The 21,968-nt window shown below is 35.0% G+C and overlaps 4 protein-coding genes across 4 annotated transcripts; 1 reads left to right on the top strand and 3 right to left on the bottom strand.

Annotated features, from left to right (window-relative positions):
- The first annotated feature begins 1,297 nt into the window (after positions 1 to 1,297).
- LOC149738631 (delta(14)-sterol reductase TM7SF2-like) lies at positions 1,298 to 8,472 on the top strand. Its single transcript, XM_089875177.1, has 12 exons — positions 1,298 to 1,508; positions 2,113 to 2,212; positions 2,686 to 2,831; positions 3,379 to 3,645; positions 4,317 to 4,488; positions 4,760 to 4,902; positions 5,237 to 5,386; positions 5,943 to 6,065; positions 6,257 to 6,425; positions 6,817 to 6,897; positions 7,239 to 7,367; positions 7,658 to 8,472. The coding sequence occupies exons 1-12, from the start codon at positions 1,353 to 1,355 to the stop codon at positions 7,816 to 7,818; spliced, it is 1,797 nt and encodes a 598-aa protein (XP_089731303.1). The 5' UTR covers positions 1,298 to 1,352; the 3' UTR covers positions 7,819 to 8,472.
- Positions 8,473 to 8,712: 240 nt separating this feature from the next.
- LOC149738630 (golgin subfamily A member 5-like) lies at positions 8,713 to 15,113 on the bottom strand. The gene is made up of 13 exons (XM_089875173.1): positions 14,978 to 15,113; positions 14,010 to 14,565; positions 13,636 to 13,872; positions 13,313 to 13,481; positions 12,955 to 13,068; positions 12,634 to 12,740; positions 12,101 to 12,207; positions 11,232 to 11,399; positions 10,688 to 10,915; positions 10,144 to 10,293; positions 9,508 to 9,683; positions 9,008 to 9,071; positions 8,713 to 8,953 (listed from the first exon to the last, which is right to left on the bottom strand). Exons 2-13 carry the CDS (start codon positions 14,554 to 14,556, stop codon positions 8,861 to 8,863), a joined length of 2,160 nt encoding a protein of 719 aa, XP_089731299.1. The 5' UTR covers positions 14,557 to 14,565; positions 14,978 to 15,113; the 3' UTR covers positions 8,713 to 8,860.
- A 547-nt stretch (positions 15,114 to 15,660) lies between these two features.
- LOC149738629 (uncharacterized) lies at positions 15,661 to 18,204 on the bottom strand. The gene is made up of 4 exons (XM_089875182.1): positions 18,103 to 18,204; positions 17,774 to 18,046; positions 17,460 to 17,680; positions 15,661 to 16,655 (listed from the first exon to the last, which is right to left on the bottom strand). Exons 1-4 carry the CDS (start codon positions 18,155 to 18,157, stop codon positions 16,404 to 16,406), a joined length of 801 nt encoding a protein of 266 aa, XP_089731308.1. The 5' UTR covers positions 18,158 to 18,204; the 3' UTR covers positions 15,661 to 16,403.
- Positions 18,205 to 19,565: 1,361 nt separating this feature from the next.
- On the bottom strand, positions 19,566 to 21,630 carry LOC149738628 (glutathione peroxidase 3-like). Its single transcript, XM_089875185.1, has 5 exons — positions 21,488 to 21,630; positions 20,907 to 21,056; positions 20,393 to 20,596; positions 20,209 to 20,333; positions 19,566 to 19,807 (listed from the first exon to the last, which is right to left on the bottom strand). Exons 1-5 carry the CDS (start codon positions 21,563 to 21,565, stop codon positions 19,738 to 19,740), a joined length of 627 nt encoding a protein of 208 aa, XP_089731311.1. The 5' UTR covers positions 21,566 to 21,630; the 3' UTR covers positions 19,566 to 19,737.
- Between the last annotated feature and the right edge of the window lie 338 nt (positions 21,631 to 21,968).

Below are 21,968 nucleotides of genomic sequence, written 5' to 3'. Positions count from 1 at the left end.
AAATTCCTTTTTGTTCCATTTGACATTACCATGCTTACTGAGCCATTTAAATGTACGTTTATCCAGGGCTGGATTTTCAGAGCTTCGGAAACTATAATTTAATTTATATATTTAAGAAACTGAATTTAATGTAATTTTGGTTTAAAGTGTTTCAAAACTATATTTAAAAAAATATATATTTTTTAAAACTCAAAAGGTTAACCAAGCTTCTTGATTGGCGTTCTGATAGGTTCTTGCAGAAATCCAGCCCCAGCTTTATCCCAATTTTCACCATTTGTGCATTTTCTTTCTACAACATGGCCATTTTTTGCCTTCGCACTGTGTTTTACTCGGACATTTCGTATTATACCAAACTTTGTCTACGGTGTTTATTAAACTGCCAATTTAAAGTGTGTTGTGTGGTATGTTTTTAGTTTTGTTAAATTTTATAGGCAAAAATTGAAATTATTGTTAAGTAAGCCAAAATTTGAATATTATATAATTATAAAATATTTATATAAACCTACTTATTAGATAATGTTCAATCAAGAATTATTACCTATGTAATAGAACTTAGGCATGGAAACTTTTGCAGATTTAGCATTAGTGAAAAATATTCTGTGTACAGTTTAAAAATATTTGTTTTACATTTCCCTTTACCGGAATTTTACAAAGAATTCCCTTTTCTGAACCTAAACAAAAGAAGATTGTGACGTAATTACTACGCGGGCAGTGCTTGCTTCTGATTGGTCGAGCCGGTTTCGAAATATTCGGCGGAGTGTAGGAGTAATGGCTGCTGTGAGTTCCGATAGTCAGTTGCTGCTTTTAAAATAAGCGATTTTCGTTTAAATTCCAAAAGTGAATTGGAAATTATATATATAATATATGAGGACTAATAGGACTAATTATTTTTAGTAAAATTGTAATGTTATAAAAATAGAGGCACGTGTTTTAGAAGCAAAACAAAATGCCGCTAATCGTTTCGACGGTTTATTGGTGCTGCGCAATGTAAACTGAACGTCTACACGTGTTATTATTTCCACAAAACGTTCTATCGTGCATTTAATAGTATTTCATATGTTTTTGTGTTTATTTAGTCACTTTTAAACATGCCAACTTTTTGAACGACATTAAACGTGAATACTTTTAACGATACAGATTCATCAAATTAAAAATGCTGTACTGTTATTCTTATTACCGATGGTTTATTAGTCTTTTAGCATACAGTTTTGTAATATTGGAATATGCAGTATATATATATATATATATATATCAGCTCTTGATTTGGTCTATTACTAATCGTTAAATCATGAAACCTCTTTTTACATATATTTGTGTAGTATTGGAATAGGCAATATACACCAACATTCAAAATGAGATGGTCAACTGGTGACAAAGTGATGGCCAAATGGCCAGGTAGTGCTTTGTATTTTCCTGGCATCATCCAAGATATTGATGAAGATGATGATTCTGCTGAAGTTTTGTTTAACGATGGAACAACCATGGATGTTCCCATAAAACATATTAAAGTATGTGAATTTATATTTATGTGTTACGAATAGATGTAACTTGCTTTATCCCCGCCTAGCAGGAAAACAACAGACGTTATAACATGGGTGTTCTGTTTCATACACCTCGTGCCAGCTTATGAGTTACCACCAATGTAACTTTGTGGGTGATGTTTAAGGGGGATTTTTTTATGTTTTTATGTATGGCTGACAAATCAGATTTCCGTTAGGTGTCTTGCCCAGGGACACATAAGACCACAGTCACCACATTGGTAGCACTGTAGCAGCGAATAGCCTTGAATCCATTACCACTAGATTATAGGCATGCACGCTCACCAACTGTGCCACATATAATTTGTTTTCTCTATTATATGCTGTGCAGTTCTGTTCAATATTTTTTCTTACCTCTACTCTAGCATTTAAAAGTAGCATATGAAGCTACTATTTGTATCGGCATAAGATATAATATACAATGGCAGATACACACACAACTCAAGCTGTTTTCTAAATACTTTAGTTTACACTATAGGGTAATTATTTACTGAATCTATGAATAGCTGTTCCACTATTGGTTAAACATGATTAAATTTACATATTTTCATCTGTTTTATAAAATCTATTCCAGAAAGAAGAGGAGTTTAAAAGAAGAGCAAGATCAAAGTCTCCAGCTCGATCTCGCCGAAGATCCCAATCACCCGGTCGTAGACGTACAACACGTGCTACTGGTGTGTTTTTACGCTATAACCTATGTGTTTATATAAATATATATAGTTATATTAATATATGTATTAAATGTATATATATATCATATGTATTAATTTAAATAGATTTATAACTTTTGCTTGTTTGTATAAACAAAATGTTTAGAAAAGGGGTAAAGTTGTTTTAGGTGTCAAACTGGATTGCTAAAAATCTAAAAAATTATGTCACTCCTGTAGTCCTGTTCCAAATGGAGTGACATGTCACCTCATGCACGAATGTACGATGCACCCCAACATAGCGCTCATGAATGGACTGAATGACTGATTGTCAATTTTTATATTCAACAAAATTATATACATGTCTAGGGCATCATTAAAATAATTTATTATAGGGAAATATTAGCTTTATGTTAATCTGTAATTTATTTTGTATCCAAATCCCACAGCAAACATGTTTTTATGTAAGATTAACACAAGTACACAACACATGTTATTAGCTAAGAAGGATACCGAAGTTGGAAAAGCGAATCAAAGGAATAATACTTCTTCTTCATCTGGTGAAGAAAGAAAAGTAACTGCTATACTCAGGTCTGATGTGGAAGTATCTCAACAAGAACATATTAAGACTACTAAAACAACTAAGGTGACACTTAATTAATGGGTTGATTTTACAGATTTAATTTACTTAATATATCCTTAAGTATAACCCTATATAAACCTATTTTGTAGTAGTTATAGGCTAGATAGTATAAAATAAAAGTTATATATGTTGGTTTAAAAGTAGATTGTGGTATACTGGTGTCTGAATAGTTTGGTATTAATGTTTTTTGTTATAATAGTAACAAAATTACAAAACTAATAATTAATTCAATTTATTTTAATCTACTCTTTATTCTTGTGTATTACCCTAATCTGCTAATGATTTGCTGTAAGTTTCTTATCCAAACGTACATATACAGTACAGTTACAAGTAAGAAGTTACACCATATGAATTATGAAATTATAAATTATTTTACAAAATTGATATGTATTGACGTATGTAATGTAACTTTTTTATCCATCCTACAAAGCTACTGCACCTGCTGTGTATTTTCCCAGGGTTTTCCTTTATAAAGGATAGCCTAGCCTTAAACAGTAACTTATTGTATGAATACTTTTTGTGGTTTCTCCATTTTTGCCTTTCTCCACAGAGCCATAGCAAGGTAGAAACCAATAAAACCGTAATCCCAGACTCAGGCTACATGGTCACAAGACAGCAGGTAAAGGAGATGTACATGTCCAAGGCAGCAATTTTGAATGCAAAGCAGGCAGAGGAGACCCCCACCCCTGTGGTAAAGGATACTAAACAATATGAATATGGAGGTGTTCTTGGGGTGTTTCTCATGTACGTTACATTACCGTTGCTACCTCTTTCATTTCTTGTCTTCTGCAACAAAGAAGATTGCTCCATTTCCAAGGTAAGTGTCGTAATATAAACTTGTACAGTACAGAGTACAAAGTTTATTAAACCATTGTTTGTTGATCTATATTTACAGTGTATATTTCAGAGTAGCGCAGGCAGCAACCTATTGTGTGTATTTGCGTAAATTTCCAAGTAAAATTTGTTTAAAGTTTGTAGTGTTTGTGACGTAATTTCTGCATCCTGTTTAAACATATTGTAATTGTCGATTATATGGCAGTAAAATAGCACACACAACAATGTTGGCACATTACTTTTTCCTGCCTTTAGTAGTTTATTTATGATGTTAGCTTGAACGTCTGACTTGGGCTTTATTTTACTTCCAATGTAAAGTTATTGTAGTAAGGGTAATGGTAAATTCATATATATATATATTTTATTCAAAAATATTGTGGTAAATGGCAAATTTTTTTTTGTTATAAAACTTGATTTTTTTTTAAAGTTGGGTATTTTCATTTAGTATACTTGTATATATATATATGCAATTTTTGCTTAAATTTCATGCAAATCATAGTGTCTCTCTGTTTTTTACATTACTATTTTGTTTACTGCATAATTAAGCTAAAAGACATAATCACATACAGGCATACACCACTATACTGCCTCAGGCAGGGCAATGCTGATTGCAATAACAATCTCTTCCATTATAATTTACCATCCACGAAACAGGCTAAGCTGTCCATGATCCCTCAAACATTGGAAGCATATTTTGATCAAATGTCCATCTTCATTGTGTTGGAGTTTTTAGTATTCCACGCTATTATATATGCTCTACCACTGGGACACATTATCAAGGGTCCTGCCACACCAAGTGGCAAAAGATTGGATTACAGAATAAATGGTGAGAAATAGGATGTATTCACATTTCACATTTATTTATATAATATGACATCACCTCTGAATACTTAAATCGTGAAGTGACCGCTTTAACAACAGTAATATGAGCACAGCATGACAAAAAGTAGAATCACTGGTACTGGCGCTGGTTTGTGAATTTATTTACTATTCTATAAAGGTGAAGTTTCATGGCACGAAATATGGTTCTGGAATTTCAGCCAGTTGTTTTTTTTATCTTATAAATCAGAGTATGAGAATAATCTTTTCTATTCCAGCCATGTACACACTAGTGCTTACACTTGCTGCATATGCTGTTCTGTATCATTACAAGGTTCCAATCACAAGTATTAAGATGTTACCATTAGCTGCTACAGCCACAGTGGTCAGCTACATAGGTGTGCTACTTGTACACCTCAAGGTAGGATTAACACATGTACTTTAAAATATATCTTGTTCCTACCTTAGCTAAGATACCTTAAACTGATGTTTATAAACTTTATTGAAAATTATTCTGCGCTGCCAACGGCAGTATTTTTGTATGGGTTTTAACTGTTCTAGATTAGAACAAAAATATTGTCTTAACGGTGTTTAAATGATATTTTAAGCTGTAGTTCTGCAAAGATAGATCAGAAGTTGTGTTCTACAACTGTATTAAGCTACCTCCAGTTAGCCCTTAAATTAAGCGAATCTTCCGAAATCATTAAATTTATATTTTACTTTATTTGAAATTCTGATCTCCTATTAATATTTAGTCTAAAAATGTTCCTGAAAATGAATTAAATCCTCACGGGAACACTGGGTCAGATCTTTACGACAGTTTCCTGGGTCGTGAGTTGCATCCAAGGATCGGAAGTTTGTTTGATCTTAAGCTTTATCTCTATAGACCTGGCATGGCTGCTTGGGTGAGTAGATAGACAAGATATCTGTGTTTTTTTTCAATGTGGGAAAATGTCATGCTAACCAATACGCCATACCATATGGCAATGTTGCATTAATGTGCTACATACATACATACCTATCTTCATCTAAAAATAAATTCATTTTTATAAATTGTAAATTGGTGAGGTGGAACGCCATGGCCCATGAAACATGGTATTTTGGGCAAACTTGGCCGATTGCCCTAACACCCAGGGTGCTAAAACCCAATTAGTGATCATTAAAAGATAAATATGTAGTGTTTGTATCTGTGATAACTGACAATATAACAATAGTAAATATGCATGTAACTGCAGTACCTAAATAATAATGATAATAACCTTTCTTTTTTTTCGATTACGATTGACAAGATTAACAAATTCTTATAACAAAAAGACAGGATACTGCAATAAAACAACAGTTAAAACATGCTTACAGTTAAAAACATATTTACATTTAAGTGTAAAATGATGCGTGGTTGCTACACCCAGCAGACAAACAACAACAACAAGCCGTATTATAACTTTAAATATTAATCTACAGTTGGTGGTTGTGATGGTGGAAATGCAACGACATTATGAACAAAAAAACATGTTTGAACCCCAGGTTCTTGTTGTGGGGATTTCCCAGATTCTCTACATTATCTTAGAGTTCTTCTGGGATGAGGTTTGTACTTTTGGAAAATTATATGGGGAATCTTAAAAACCTAGTTATTTAATTTGAGTGACTTTTTCATTGATTTTTAAGTTTGAGAGTTAGGTGCTTAATTTTCTGCTGCTATAACAGAAAATTATGAAAATCGGGTATTTTCAATATTAAGGTGGCTAATACCACGCATTTACACATTTTTGTTACAGGAACAATGTCCGTTCATGTTTGATATAAAGAATGAAGGACTTGGTTTTGTTCAGTTCTTCGGTGAACTTGTTATAGTTCCCTTCATCTACTCACAACCTATTACTTATGTGGTTAACCATCCACTGAAGTTGCAAAATACTCAGATTGCTGGCATATGTCTTCTACTATGTGAGTTTATGTTAAACCTAAGTTGCCATGGCCCATGGTACCTGTTATGTAAAACCTATGATGTCATAGCACATGGTACCTGTTATATAAAACCTAGGTTGCCATGGCACATGGACATGGTACCCGTTATGTAAAAACGTGGGTTGCCATGACATAGTCACTGTACCTGTTGTGTAAAACCTGGGTTGCCATGGCCAATGGTACCTTAAAATTTTCCGCACTGCATTAATTTGTAAATTTTAAAACCACTACTAACCACTCATCCTAATAATAATAGTTTTATTTGTCTCTTTGATCACCGTAGTCAAGATTTCAACATATTTTAAACAAAAAGACATGATATAACGACAAAACTAATATTTGTTCACTCCTTTATTATTTTACTTTGCAGTTGTTGGTATTTGTTTGATCGTCTTATCTGGTCGACAGAAGAGCAAGTTCAGGAAAAATCCATTTGATCCAAAGCTAGCACGTGAGTTTAATGTTAATTTACTCCATTTACATCAAATTCTTCATATTTGATATTTTGTTTTACATTAAATTCAGCTTTAATAAGGTTCTACATTGATTTAAAATTTATAGTTCTTAAATCTAACCGCCAACACCAGTTCCCTTAACAACTAACATAAACTGTTTTTTTTTAACTGTTGGTTTGTTGCTCATTCCTTACTTTAAGGACAAATTTGTGTAATGTTTTGAAATATATAAATAAAATTTATGTTATATTATACTGTTCTTCTATTCCTTTTCTTTTTGTGGACGGGACAATATTTTTTCCATTGTTCGTTACCCTAAATTAATTTTTATTTTCAGACCTTGAAAGCCTTCCCCCCTCCAAAGCTGGGGGTGATCGATTACTTGTGTCAGGATTTTGGGGTTTGGTTCGTCATCCCAACTACCTGGGAGAGATTGTTGTTGGGCTTGCATGGAGTTTGGCTTGTGGTGAGTTTAAATCCTATGGACATGTGTGTGTCCTTAGGCAAGACACTTAACAGCATTTGCAAACCCAGTACTTACTTGTGGGTTGTCTAAATCAAGTCTTCCCATACTAGAGGTATAACAAAGTACAGAGATCGCACTGAAGGATAGTAAAATTTAAGGAGGCTAAAAGGGGTTCCTAGCAAAAAAGTTTGGGAAGCTCTGGTTGCTCAGAGAAATTTTGCTATGGCCCAACTAAAAACCCAATTTTATCCTGACTTGCTCATCCCAATCTATTATGTTGTCTTTCACAGGTTTCAACCACCTTTTGCCATGGTTCTACCCTATATTCGTGATCGGCCTCCTTTTGCACCGTGCAATCCGTGATGATGTTCGTTGTCGTGAAAAGCATGGTAAAATGTGGAAGGTCTATTGCGAGAGGGTCAAGTACAGGGTCATACCTTACGTTTTCTAAAAAAATCTCAATTCCATACGATGTTTCAACTGGGCCTATACAATGTGTTGATCTCAGCGCCAAGTTTTGATACATTTTCTTAACAACTTTGCGCCGACAGATTTCATTCCTGCTGCCTGGCTATTGTACGTTTTCAGCACCCTGACTGCCTTATGGTTTGAATGACCATAGTTAACTTTGTTGTACAATGCTCAGGATGGTTTGTTTCTTTGTATAGTGCAGGGGTGGGCAAATTTTAGTTCCAAGCCAAAATTGAGCGATTCAGCCTATTTATTAGGATCCAAATGGACAAGTAATGCATTTTTACCAAAATGATTTTTTCTGCCACTTAGCTGCATGAACTATTAACAATTTGCAAAAAAAGCACATGAGCAAATGTTTGCCCACCCCAGCAGTAGTGTGTATGTGTATCACAGATCTCTTGAGCTTTTTTTACAGGAATGAATTTCACTTTAAAGTATTCAAGAGCAAGTAGAAACTCGTTATGGATATTTTAAATGATGAATTTCATTTCTTGATGATTCTGTATATGTTCAGCATGCTTCTCTAGCAACTAGTAGTTTACTTACAAGTCTAATTAGATGGTTAAACAAGTGTAACAGTAGTGAATAGACTGAGGGAGAACTAATACAGTTTTAACTGCCATTTTGCAAAGTTTCTTCACTTAAGAACAACACATTGGTACATAACATGGTCAATGCACCTTTACAGAATCTCCAGTAACACATTATCTTTATATGAAACTTCAACGCTCTCGTACTGTTACAAAGTGCATACATCTTTATATTATATATATAGAATGTGTTGTGTTTGTTCCTAGTTCCAGTTCCTACTACTAATCCCAGCAAATAAAGTTGCGTTGTTCAAATGTAGAAGCAAAATAAAAGGAACCAATTTGTGTTTCACTGCGTTTAAACTTTAATGTATATTTATATGGTTATAAATTATCAAATGCTATTGCACAAAAAGCTGCTTCAGTCTGGATACAAGATTTGCTTCACATTGCTTGTACTACACCAAAGCATTTTCGAAAAGCAAGAAATCATCCTGGTTTGGCTTCCGACAGAAAATCGTGGCCGTGTATTTCAGGTGAGTATGTAAGCAGGACTATCATCACCCATACATGCAATAATCCCTGAAAATAATTAACTTGAAGTGTGATGTATATGGCTTGTGTCATCTTACTCACCATATATATAAGCACAAAGAGTCTTGCAGGAGGATACCGCTTAAGAAATATTCCAAGTCGAATACTGAAAATAAGATTTGTGGAAATTAGAAACCACATTAATAGTAGAAAAATACTGAACAGGATCCATAAAGAAGTAATCCTAAAACAGTTTTAATGTTAAGATATACAAAGTTCAGAATTGAATCCCTTTAAAAGTTGTTTTAATGCAGCAGCCAAGGTGCTTTTTTTAGTCTACAAAATTTTTGTGTGAAAACTGTCAACAAGAGACAAGAGTCACGTATGTATGAAAACGAAACAACTGTTGCACTGTAATAGACCATAAATATTTTTCTGTCATTGTTTTTATCACAGGTTTTCAAGACATACGTCACCAACAAAGTAACATACATGGTAACTCCTAAACAGGCACGAGGTGTATGAAACAGTACACCTGTGTTATAACGACCTTCGCTTTACGGCCATGCACCGATAAGGTAAGTTACATTCAACCAAAGTACCTGAACTTGTCCAACACTGAAGCTGCTTTCCTTACTTTACCAACCATTCCTTGGTCCAAACCACCACCACCAAACTCAGGTATATGAGACATGTTACCACGGTTACGAACTACATCATCTTCCATGTTCAACGACACTTGCCTTCCACCCTCTTGACTTAAACGTTTAATCTGGCCCTAAAAGAAATATCATGTTAACTAAACTGTAGCCTATTTTTGAGTTGGTTTTGAATGAATGTGTGTCCTCGCATGACCGGAAAACAACAGTCGTTATAACACAGGTGTTCTGTTTCATACACCTCGTGCTTACGAGTTACCAAGTATGTTACTTTGTAGGTGGACATTTTTTGGAGTAAAGTGTCTTTCTCAAGGACACATAGTCACATGTGCCCACAATGGTAGCAGTGAATAAAAACGTTTAAATATTATCACAATAAATATAACTTAAATCCATTTTAGTGATTAGTCTCATTTTTTTATTTTCAGGCACAGAGCAAAGGCAATTATATTGAGAAATAGCATTGAGTTTTTGTGTAATGGGCAAAATCTGACCTAAACCCAGGTCCTGGACAAAGATCTCACCCACACAAAAAAATCTTGAATTTCTTGACCTAACACCTCATGAAAATAAACGAACCTCCATTCTTTCCATCTGTACAATAAGTGACGACTTCTCCGATGAAAGAGATTCAACCTGTGTTTGCTTCTGTATGACGGCCTCAGTTAATTGACGTAATCTCGATTCTAATTCACTTTCTTGGGGGGAACTTTGGCTTCGTACCATCAGCTAAAAGTGTGGAAACATTTGTTATAGCAGAAATATGTCGCTTGTACTTTTAAATGGGCATACCCCCCAAAAAAATTGTATATGAAAAGGGATGCTTGAATGTGATCTAAAGGTACCACCACAGTTTCACAAAAAAAATAAAATGCTTGTAAAAAAATTGATTTACCGTTAGTATGCCTCTTTTAGGTTTAAATATGTGTAGAACAAATAGAGTTATAAAAGTTGCATTGTAGAATTCAGTTAAATATATTTTACTATTAAAAAAAAAAAAAATTTACACCAAACACTAATTCAAGAAATGGATTTCAAAGGCAAAATACTGTCCATGTAGATTGTAGATACTATGGCATTACAACTAATGCTTTATGAAAAGTTAAAAATTGCCTTCCTTTACCTGATTCCTTAATCTTTCAACTTCCACCTCTTTATCTCTCAACCTCGCTTGATTTGAAGATCTGCTTCGGATCAAATCTTCCTCATTTCGTCGTATTTCCTCCTGGAGACGAGAGACTTCCGCATCCGCTTCTCTTCTTCCGGAAGATTCGATTTGGAAGTTTTTCTTGTACTCCGATAGCTCCTGATGCATGGAAGACATATCTTCCTGATGTTGCTCTTCAACTTCCTAAATAAAAAATGTTTAGTTTTTGAAAACGTTTAAACCACTTTCAATAAAAAAATTAAAAAAAACAACACAAAATTTCTTACAAACAAAAAAATTTTTTTAATTTTTACAACCTTCAAATTTTTATTCATTTGTTAAAAATGCTATTAATATTAATTAAGAAACATTACAACAAAAATACAAACAAAAACACACAATTTTATTAGATAGAACACCATGTTGATCAAATCTAAATAAGCTGCACAAACACGGCCTGCCTTCCCCTAACCACCTAAAACAAGCGACATTTCATAAACAAACAAATCCTCACAATCACCTGCATCTCTGAACGGAGGTCACTGATCTCGATCCTCAAGGAGTTAATTTCATCCTTAGCTTGATCCCGCTCCTGCATCGCTTCCTCTGCCTCTAGGGAGTTGATCGTGGACGATGATAAATCATTTTCACCGCTTCCCTTCAAACTTGCAATAACTCGTTCCTTAGACTGCGTGTCAACAATTTGAATCGGTTAATTTGCAACTTGGTAAAAAATCTCTTTTTGCATAATTGATACTTATTATTGTTTTCATAATTGCATTTTTTATTATTTTAAATTTGTGGGAAAAAGGTAATCAATTAACCTTATCTTTTGTTATAACATGGGTTTTTTAACGACGGTTGTTATAACAGGTGCTCTGTTTCCACTTATGAGTGACCACGTATAATATAAGGTGGGGAAAGACGGGACACCTTTAGCATATAATATCAGAATATTCTAAACGTGATTTAAACAATTAACAACGATCTATGGAAGTCGAGAGGATGCGGTTTTATAATTGTTTGAGTGTTCTTTGTTTACTACCAAGTGGGATGAGAAAAAGCTTGAAAGATCGTTCCATCTTCCCCTACCCTACTATATAACTTTGTGGATACCTATTTATGCAGTAGTTTAAACCTCTCTTAATTTGGCCATTTTTTTGTTTTACATAATTTGCAGTTTTTTAATGTTTTAAAATTGCAATAAAGTTAAATCATTACCAAAATGTATTTCATATGTTAAAAAAAAAACTACACAAATTAATGAAATAAATGTGTTCAAATGTAATGTTGCGGTGAAGTACATGTGAAACAATTCATAAATTTCCTGTTATTGTATGAATCACTATACAGTACAATCATATATCTAACTTTATTACATTTATACACCTGTAATATTCGCGCAGCTTTTTGCTTGTAGTCGGCGAGTTCTTGTTTTGAAGAGGATAAATTGTTTTTCAAACTTCTTATCTCAGTAGATATGTCATCCAATTTACCTAACACATAAAATATTAAGTTTTTCAATGGTAGACCATTTTTGTGGCACTCATGTTAAATGAGTGTTTAATGGTGTGGTTATGTATGTGCTGGTAATACTGTTAAGTACATTGTATTGTCCTTAAGGTGTAACGGTCACGCCTTTTACCCAAAACATTATTTCTTACTTTTTAATCAATAAGCTATTTTAACGGTCAGTTACTAGCTGTCATTTTGATTTTGTAAACTCTCCCTTTCATTGTTTTCGTGACCGAAGAAACGAAATAAATTTCATTCATAAGTGGTTTGTATGTCTAGGTAATTAGACCACATTACTTAGCGATTCATGGTGGCAATACTTCTACATGACAACAGTTTTATATTTTGCTATTGACAGTTAATTTGGACAGTTAGTTAGACCTATTTTGCTTAAAGTTTCCACTTACGTTTTTCACTTTGTCTGTCATGTTCCGATTTTTGCAGTGTTTCCACAATCTTCTGCGTTTCTGATTCAATTCTACTTCTTTGGTTTAACGCTTCTTGTCGTTCATCACTAATGATATAATAAACAAAATGTTTAATACAATGTTCTATTTTACACAGGTGATAGGACTAAGGTTCTACAGCATAGCAAGCCATGGGACCTAAAGTTTGGGCAAGGGTTGGCCAATTGCATTTGCAAACAAGGCATATACAATAACAAACAAACAACCGCACCTAAAGGGTTCATTATACTGCATGTTTTATTCTTACTATTTAAAACTCACTTCCTAAAATTTCTCTCCTGAGCCAAAGTGTCTTCTGCTTCTTGCAGTCTTGATCTTAGCTCTTCCATAGCTCTTGCGTGCATCCCTGATCCTTCACTCTGATCCAGGAAGAGCCTTTAGGAAGAAGAATAACGTGAATATATAAAGAGCACTGGGATTTGAACTGGGTTTGATTTAACGCTAGGAATTCTGCCTTGGTTGCTTCATTACAAATATAATTGTACAATAGACAGTTCCATGTGGAAATAAAAAATAATGTGAAATTTTCAGAGTCTAAGCATTTACAAAAATGAAGACAGTATGCTGCATGTATTATATAATTAATTCTTTGATTATATAATTTAGTGCAGCTAATTACCTTTCATTTTCAACTTTTAGTTGTTTTGTGTTTTCCTTTTCAAGTTCATAAAGTTGTTGTACTTCACTTAATTTCATGCTTATTGCAGAAAGTTGAGAATGTTTCACTTTTATCTCTTCTTGTAAATCTTCACACTGATTTCTTAAGTCTCTGTTTGTTTGTTGGAGGTCTGAAATGATTATTTTTGTATTTATATTCATACATGGCACATGGGGGTGTTCTTAAAGTAAGACACACATCTAGGGTCTCTACTTTATGGTATTTAAACCAATACCTCAGATAGATACACAAAGCATATGAAATGTAACTATAATTGAAAATACCTTCTCGGATCTTTTTGCTCCGCTCACTGGTTTGTGTAAGTTCCTGATGCAATGATGCGAGCTCTGTTCTCAACATCCTGTTCTCCATTCCTATATCATTAGATGGTTGCTGCATCATTGATGCAGATTCAGCGATGGAGCTTGTAGAGGGTGAATCGCGATCCGAACGAGCTGCCGAGCTCCCAACCATCTCAAACTCACTCTCGGAGGCGGTGGAGTCAGGAAGAGTCATTGCATCTAAGGATCATATTGTTTAGCTCGGGTTGTAGAATTTCAGCCTAAATCTCTTGGCCTGTCTCGCTGTAGGAGATCAGCCATACAGGGAACTCTTAAACTTAAAACTTTAAGAATATGTATTTTAAAAACATAAATACCTCCTTCAGAAGGTGTTTCATGCTGTTCTGCAGCAGCAGATCCAATTTCTTCGTTTAACTTCGACATTACTTTGGAATTTATTGATTCAAAACTGGAACTTCTAGAAATTTCGAATGTCGAAGGCACATTTGGTGAACCTTTAGAGTCGACATCAGCAGTAGAAGAAGAACGACTTAAACTTGAAAGTTTTCCAGATTCAGATTTTGACTTTGTTATTCTGGGCGTCACAGGAACACTTCTTGATCTGGTTATCTTTTCATCGCTGTTTAAAAAGTCAAAAAGCGCGTCTTCTACTTTCTTTTTCTTCCCAATTTCTGCAGCTCGCCGCAAAGTGTGTGCCTTTGCTCTCGACAATTGGGCAGATTTCGCATTAGCTGCTGCGTGAGAGCTTTGTGGGAAAGATTTGTTAAGTTGGTCCTCAACAGGTGCAGTAACGCCCACTTCTTCTTCTTGTTCCACAGTCTTATGTATTACTTCTGCAGCAGACTGGTCAATATTGTTCAACAGTGACTCAGCCTTACCAGCAAGATTGTTTAACCAAGACATCTTATGAAACTATTGAAGAAAGATATATACATTATATGGATGTGATGAATAAATATGGAAAATTTCGAGAATTTATGAGCATATTTTGGTGCTAGTAAAGAATCTCCCCCCCCCCACACCTTATTTGCTAACCACTAACCCCTAACCCATAGGTTAGGGGGTTAGGTGTTGAAGGTTAGGGGGTTTGTGGTAATAGGGGTTAGTAGTTGGTGGTTATAGGGGTTAGGGGTTAGTGGTTGGCAAATAAGGTGAGGGGGGAGATTCTTCACTAGCACCCATATTTTAATCAAACAAAAATCATATTTTAAAGACAATGGATAGACCATAACCATGTCAACATGAATTTGTGTGAAAACAAAAACAACCAGTAAGCATACAGTACGTATTTGCCAAGTTAGATAATAATTTTAATATTACAAACCTGAATTCATTGCAAACAAAACGTCTTAAATTTTAATGACACCTCAACATATTTGTTGTTGTTGTTTATTACGTATTTCGACCATAGAAATAAAAAAGTGTAAACGCACAACTGCCCGAAATCATAGATATCATATAGGTTCTATAATCAGTATATCGGCTGTAAGTCTTCAGAAATCATTTCTATAGACTTTGTGTTGTAGCTGTAGTTCTAATTGCTTTATAGCCAGACACCAAATACTCGGCGATCACTTAAGTTCAATGTTTCTCTAACTTTGTTACAACAAAACTATATACTAACAAGAAAGAAAAACTCTAATGAGTAAGCACGTATTAAACTGATAAGCATAATATTAATTAACTTTTTTACTGCAACGGTCGACTAAGCTCCATCAAAAGAAAACCTAAAGTACCCACCGAAGCGGTTTCAGCTGCCATCGCTGACTGTGAAAACTTTCAATGCGGCCCACTTCAATGGTAATAGTTTGATATATTTTACATATTGGAGTCCAGCATGGCGGCAGGGTCGTTAAGGTGCAAAGCACAGTGTTGCTGTGCCATTATGGGCTCATGTTTCCTTGGGGAAGAAACTTAACAGCAAATGCTGAAATATTGCTGTTGGTCAATTGCTGTTGAACCGCCTTTCATAATGGACAATTTTCATAATGGTAAAAGAACGGAATGTTTGGATTAATCTCCGTTTAATATTAATATTGCGAACTATACAACCAATAATAAAATCACGGAAGGTGAACTTTCGGGCAAAAGCTTGTTTTACCCGTCGTGCCTAAAGATAAGCTTATAGAGGCCGTCGTGGAATTTGAATAATTACAAATTTCAGATAAAAATACTTAAAATTGGAAACAAACGAGTTAATTATATGCAGAGACGGATTACGTAAAACAGATATTACAATATTAAGCGATGTAGAATATACAACCACAATAAGCAAGACACAATCAATATATACGCAATAAACAATCAACGATGCTGCGCAGAAGACGTCAAAGTAAAGTCCATACCAGTATGATGAAGTCTCGGCGTATGGCAGACGAAACATTGCTGGTATATTTTAATTAAACTTTTAATGCCGGAGTATCGATTTTATATTAGCAATAGTTGCGTCAAATATTATTATAATAGTAATTAAATGCATTTAACCTGATAGGATTAAAAATGTGTTTCCTACAAAAATCGATTTTACTCGGAGGGATTTTAAATAGTTAACCGAATATTCCTCATAAATAACTTTCATAATCTTAATTTTTTTTTGAATTTTCCAATGAGCGAATGTAAAGCATAAATATGTGTGTTGGTGCGACTGGTGCGAGTGAATAAAACGCGCGGAAAAAATGCGTCCGATTGGAACATGGAGAAACTGCACGCTATATTAATTTGGCCCCTGTATATACGTTATATTCGCCCATTTAAGGTATTAATTCATTTACCGTCCAACTTATGCTAACTGAATTTAGGTTGGTAAAGCACAATTGTGTGACGGTACGACAGAGTAACGGGGGATAATTATACATTCCGTAGTAGGTGTCGTTTAAACTTGGTGGTTTGATATAAAGCAACAATCCGGTGTACGTCTGGTTTCCACTTCCCCTACCCGGAAATCCAGGATACCAATCTCCATGATAACCAAGTTTCCCGTTCCTCTGAGTCACTGTATCAGTCTGTGGATAAATAACAGAACTTCTCAACTTGGAAAACTTCAGGGAGGTAAAATTTTACTTTAAATTAGGAGTAAATTATCCAAGGTGTTATTGTAACACGTTTTGTGTTTTTCCAAGTTCCTATATTCAGGTAAATGCTGTTATACACATTCCGTTACAATATATGTCACAATTAATCAAAGTGTGAATTGCGTTTATGTCGCAACCATTGCTATTAAACAAAATTAATGATAGAGTGTTCTTTAATTAAAGTTTAAGGTACAGTTTTAAATATTGCGTTTTTGATCAAACAGTATACCACAATCGTTAATTAATCGCCAAATAAAATGTATTAATATACATTACGCTTTGATTTCAATCAAGATATAGTAGGGTGGGGGAAGATGGGACACCTTTGACACATAATAACCAAATATGCTGATCGTGTTTTAAACAATAAACAACGGTCTATGGGAGCCGTAAGGATAAAGTTTTATAAAAATCGTTAAATGTTTGTTTACTACCAAATTGGAAAAGAAAATAGATTGAAAAGGTGTCCCATCTTTCCCCACCCTACTATATTAAAGAATAAATGCTAGAATTAAGAATTTAGATAACCGGGGAAAGGAAAAAGTCGCCCTCAAAACAACAAGAAGAACTGTTCGACCAAACATGACCACTTACGTTCTCAACAAAGCAGCGCAACTTCTGGCACATATTTACGCTGTTTATTTCCGTTAAACGGAAAAAAGTACATTTACGGCAAGTGTACTAATGCAATGCATAAATAAATACGTTATATATATTTGTGAATTCCAGCCTTACCGTTTGGTTGTAACTTGAACCGAGCCAAATCCGAGCCCATCCGAATTCGATGGTTTGTTGACAGTAGTCATAAACCACGTCGTACATCGCTTTATCCACAATATCCACCAATTGGCCGCCATTATCATTGCAGTATTGCGATGCTGTGTATGCATTTAGAATTCTTCTATCTGCAGCATCAGGGAACCAAAGAATCAGGTTCTGATAAACCACCACGTTACCTGTAAGAAAAAGGAAATGTATATTTTATTTTATCAAATAATAGGGCAAATAAACTGATATTATTTTCGTGCATAGGTTTACATCATTCGTACCTATGTACGAGGACCAATCCACAGTTATCAGCATCGTATCCCACCCTGTAGCTTGATCAACTCTTTCTATTTCAACTAAAAAGCTTCCTCTCATAATTTCAAGAATGGTCACGTTGAACTTATAAGACAAAGATGGGTTGCTTGGTCTTGCTGTTGCGTGAACGAAATCAGGAACTTTTGGCAAGCACATTCTGTAGACTATCTCTGCCTGAGTTTTAGCTTTCGAAGAAAACAAAGCTAGTTCAAAACTCCCACCATTGGTCAGCGGTCGATCTGTTGATAAACTTGTTGAATATATATTTTTAATAACTTTAACGTAAACAACTTACGTGAATCAACTACGCTCATAACTTCTACAACTAACAGAAACCAAATGCACTTCATAGTAATATTAGTTTAAAAACTACTCCCTACATTAATCTGCGTTAAGTTTAAGTATAGTTAATTGATACAACTTAGCGATTAAGCGTATTATAGAATAACAGACTGAAGATTCTAAATATTGGCACACTATATAGTAGGGTGGGGGAAGATGGGACACCTTTTCAATGTATTTTCTCCTCCAAATTGGTAGTAAACAAACATTTAACGATTTTTTATAAAACTTTATCCTCACGGCTCCCATTGACTGTCGTTAATTGTTTAAAACACGATCAGGATATTTAGTTATTATGTGTCAAAGGTGTCGCCCATCTCCCCCCACCCTATAGCAGTAGAGAAAAGGAAACTAATGTTTAAACTTGATTTTCAAAACGTTTAATATTATTTCGTGATACAGTATTTACGTGTTTATATACGATCAAGCCAGACCGATTATCATACAGTAACTACTTATATTACAAATAAACCTCTGAAACTGCCCCAACCACAATACACAGCCAGCTAAAAAATAATACTGTATAATACTAAAATGCCATATTTCCTAGTCGAGTTTTTAACCATAAACGCGCTTTTATATAGAGTCTCGAGGCTAGGGTTGTATAGTACCATAAATATTCTTTGTTTAACACCAAATGGGACGATGAAAAAGTACACGAATGAGGAAGTATATTTTGCTGTATATAGTTCTGCTTAACACCGCAGTTTTCCATTGCACGAGTCATGCTTCCTTTCATTGTATGGAAAACTAAACCTGACGTAAACCATTGTTGCCGTCACTGCAAGTTATGTTTTACACCGTGTGGGCATTCAATGCATGCGTTTCGGTGCGTTTTTACTAAAGAAATGATGTTGTTGGTAAATTAATATTTAAATCCCCTATTTATCTCCGCGTGGCTGTTTCATGCAACTTGCTGTGTCCGCTTTTACGGGTTTTGCGTGTGTAACTTTTTTGGTGATTGTATTTAGTAGGGTGGTGGAAGATGGTACACCTTTAGCACATTATATTTAAATATCCTGATCGTGTTTTAAACAATTAACAACGATCTATGGGAGTCGTGAGGATACGGTTTTACAACTGAATGTTCTTTGTTTACTACCAAATGCGACGAGAAAATAGAACGAAAAGGTGTCCCATCTTTTCCAACTCCTATACATTTTCCTGCATGGTTGATAGTTTGAACGGCCCCTAAGAGAAGAAAGCATAAAGTCCAAAAACAGTAGCAGCGTCGAGCCTCGAACCCAAATATTTTGGTTTAGAGCCGAGCGCTCTACAAACATATACGCGCATACACTTATTAACATGTGTTAACCGAACTGAGCTATGCATATATTCTAGCTCAATAGTTATAAGAACAGTTGGAATCCGCTGTTAACGTTTTGACAAAATGAATATTGCAGAATAAAAATACGATAGGTTCATCCGCCACATTAAAGCGGTTTAACTTTATTCAACGAGAATCTAATTACAAGCAAACGCACTTATACTTATAATAGATAATGTTAAAAGTTAAACGGTGTCGGCCATCTTTGCTCTCAGAGTTTCCAAAGATGGCGTCATATAGCTTCAATGTTATGGGAACTATTTACTCAGATAGCATTGTAGTGATGTAAGGGATAAGTGACGTAGGTGAGGCATCACTACTGATACGATACCTGTGCAAAATATATTGGTATTTATATATAGTAGGGTGGGGGAAGACGGGACACTTTTAGCACATAATATCCAAATATTCTGATCGTATTTTAAACAATTACCAACGGCCTATGGGAGTCGTGAGGATACGGTTTTATAATTCATTGAATTTTCTTTGTTTACTACTAAATGGGACAAGAAACTCAAATGAAAAGGTGTACCATCTTGCCCCATTCTACTATAGCTCTTAGAATACGATAGCAAAGATCTAATTTAAAACAGCGAAGAGATAAGCAGTAAAACTACAGTCATTACAACACGCTTAGGGTTAAAACTTCTTAGGGGAAAGTGTCAAAAAATGCGTGGTCGCTAAAACCATAATATCTAACGCATGGATGATTATCACGCCACGTGATCTTACCTTGGCACTCCATTCTTGTCAAGAAGAAATTTATTAAAATTCCAAGTTATGTCGGTTGATTTAACTGGGTTCCAATACATGTTACGCGTAGAGCCCAGGTTTAAAGTGGTTGGGGGACAAGAAGCCTGGAGGGTCAGAAACGTTACATGACACCGACATAGCACTGTTAGGCTACAACATGTACCTTTACATTCTTGTAAATCGTGTGCTCGTGCCTCCCGTTCACTTTTATTTTACCAAATATATTGAGCTTGGGGTGAGGTACATACCCGTTACCAGGTCTCACGTACATCAAACCGTTTAAGATTTCACTGTCTTCACCCGGTTCCTCGAGGTGGAACTGGTCGCATGGAAAAGCGAGGACACTAAAGTTTCTACCGTTGAAGTGCTGGTGGAGATACGATTAATTTAGTGCCATTGATACGATTTAATACTTGTGGGCGTATGTGTCCTTGGGCAAGAAACTTGTATGCGGTTGCCTTAAGCGAGTGGTCATTAATGGGTTGTCCAAGTTATCAGCCACACAGGAAAACAATCACCCACCAAGTTACATACGTGGTATTACCACTGTCGCCCCGCCACGCAGGAAAAAATTAACATATAGTAACCCTTAAGGATGTATATATGAAACAGAACATCCGTGATATACTGACTGTCAATGCCCCACCAGCCCAGTTAAATAAGTGTCATACACTCACCGTTAAAAGTGCGTTAAGCCCAGTATATTGGGCGACAGTTAACCCTCAGTAAGTCGCCACGTTGATCAGTAATGTGACTTCATTATGAAACCTTGACAGATTCACGTTTTGTTTATGAAGGTTCAACACTTGGTTCGAATACACGGAGTACTGTAGGGTAAACATATTAATGATAACGGAAGATAAGACACCTTTAGCACTTAATATTTAAATATCCTGATGGTGTTTTAAACAATTACCAACGGTCAATGGGAGTCGCGAGGATACGGTTTTATAATTCTTCGAGTGTTCTTTGTTTACTACCAAATGAAACGAGAAAATAGATAAAAAGGTGTCCCATCTTTTCCCACCCTACTAGACATTATACAAACATAGCATTTTATTTATTTAAGTACAGTATAACAAAGCTCTTGTTTTAAAACAGTAAAGAGAAGGAAATGATTAGCAAAATGACCATTCATAAACACAAGGCGGGTAAAAACTGAAATAAGCGAAACCCACAATACAGTATAAGAAGGAACAGTGAGTTATAATTAACTAAAATAAATTAAGTCGTAATTAGAGTTAAAACAGGTACTTACATTTGTGGAGTTATAGCATGGAACCATAGAGTGTACCACACCAGCCACACCTAACCACAGTAACACAGCAGACCGCATGTTTCACTTTGGTGTTTGACTGAAGTCGAAGATTCGAAAGTTAAGATAAGGGAAGCTTCGGATTACTGGATATCCTGACAGGATATTAATGACATACGGCACGTAGCGGGTTTGTTTGTGTAATGTGTTATATCATTACTGTTCATTGTAGGTATATGTAATGTTTTTTGAATATGTACTTCTGAATCAAATGAAATGTAGTTGGGTGGGGGGAGATGGGGCGTCATCTAACGGTTGGTGTATTGCGGCAAACTCGACGCTGTTGTGACGTCACATATTGTGGTGCTCGTCTTTGCCATCGTTTCATGATGTCTCAATTTCCAATTTTCGTATTTATTGTTTAACTTTTGATTAAAATTAATTCATAATATGTTTATTTATGAATTTTATAATAATTCTTCAT

This window comes from Ciona robusta, chromosome 3 (assembly GCF_009617815.1).
Source record: "Ciona robusta chromosome 3, ASM961781v2".
NCBI classification, from domain to species: Eukaryota; Metazoa; Chordata; class Ascidiacea; order Phlebobranchia; family Cionidae; genus Ciona; species Ciona robusta.
Note: the sequence above shows the minus strand (reverse complement) of the source record. Positions and strands in the feature narration are given on the sequence as shown.

Bases quoted from the DNA above. Each gene is read 5' to 3' on its own strand.
- LOC149738630 (XM_089875173.1), bottom strand. From the start codon at position 14,556: ATGTCTTGGTTAAACAATCTTGCTGGTAAGGCTGAGTCACTGTTGAAC. The intron at 13,873-14,009 runs GTATTTATGTTT...TATGATCCTTAG, and splicing joins TGAAACACCTTCTGAAGGAG to ATGCAATGACTCTTCCTGAC. The intron at 9,684-10,143 runs GTTCGTTTATTT...TATTTCTTTTAG, and splicing joins TACAGATGGAAAGAATGGAG to GGCCAGATTAAACGTTTAAG.
- LOC149738631 (XM_089875177.1), top strand. From the start codon at position 1,353: ATGAGATGGTCAACTGGTGACAAAGTGATGGCCAAATGGCCAGGTAGT. The intron at 1,509-2,112 runs GTATGTGAATTT...AATCTATTCCAG, and splicing joins TTCCCATAAAACATATTAAA to AAAGAAGAGGAGTTTAAAAG. The intron at 6,898-7,238 runs GTGAGTTTAATG...TTTTATTTTCAG, and splicing joins ATTTGATCCAAAGCTAGCAC to ACCTTGAAAGCCTTCCCCCC.
- LOC149738629 (XM_089875182.1), bottom strand. From the start codon at position 18,157: ATGAAGTGCATTTGGTTTCTGTTAGTTGTAGAAGTTATGAGCGTAGTT. The intron at 17,681-17,773 runs GTACGAATGATG...TTTTTCTTACAG, and splicing joins GGATTGGTCCTCGTACATAG to GTAACGTGGTGGTTTATCAG. The intron at 16,656-17,459 runs GTAAGGCTGGAA...ATTTATCCACAG, and splicing joins GTTCAAGTTACAACCAAACG to ACTGATACAGTGACTCAGAG.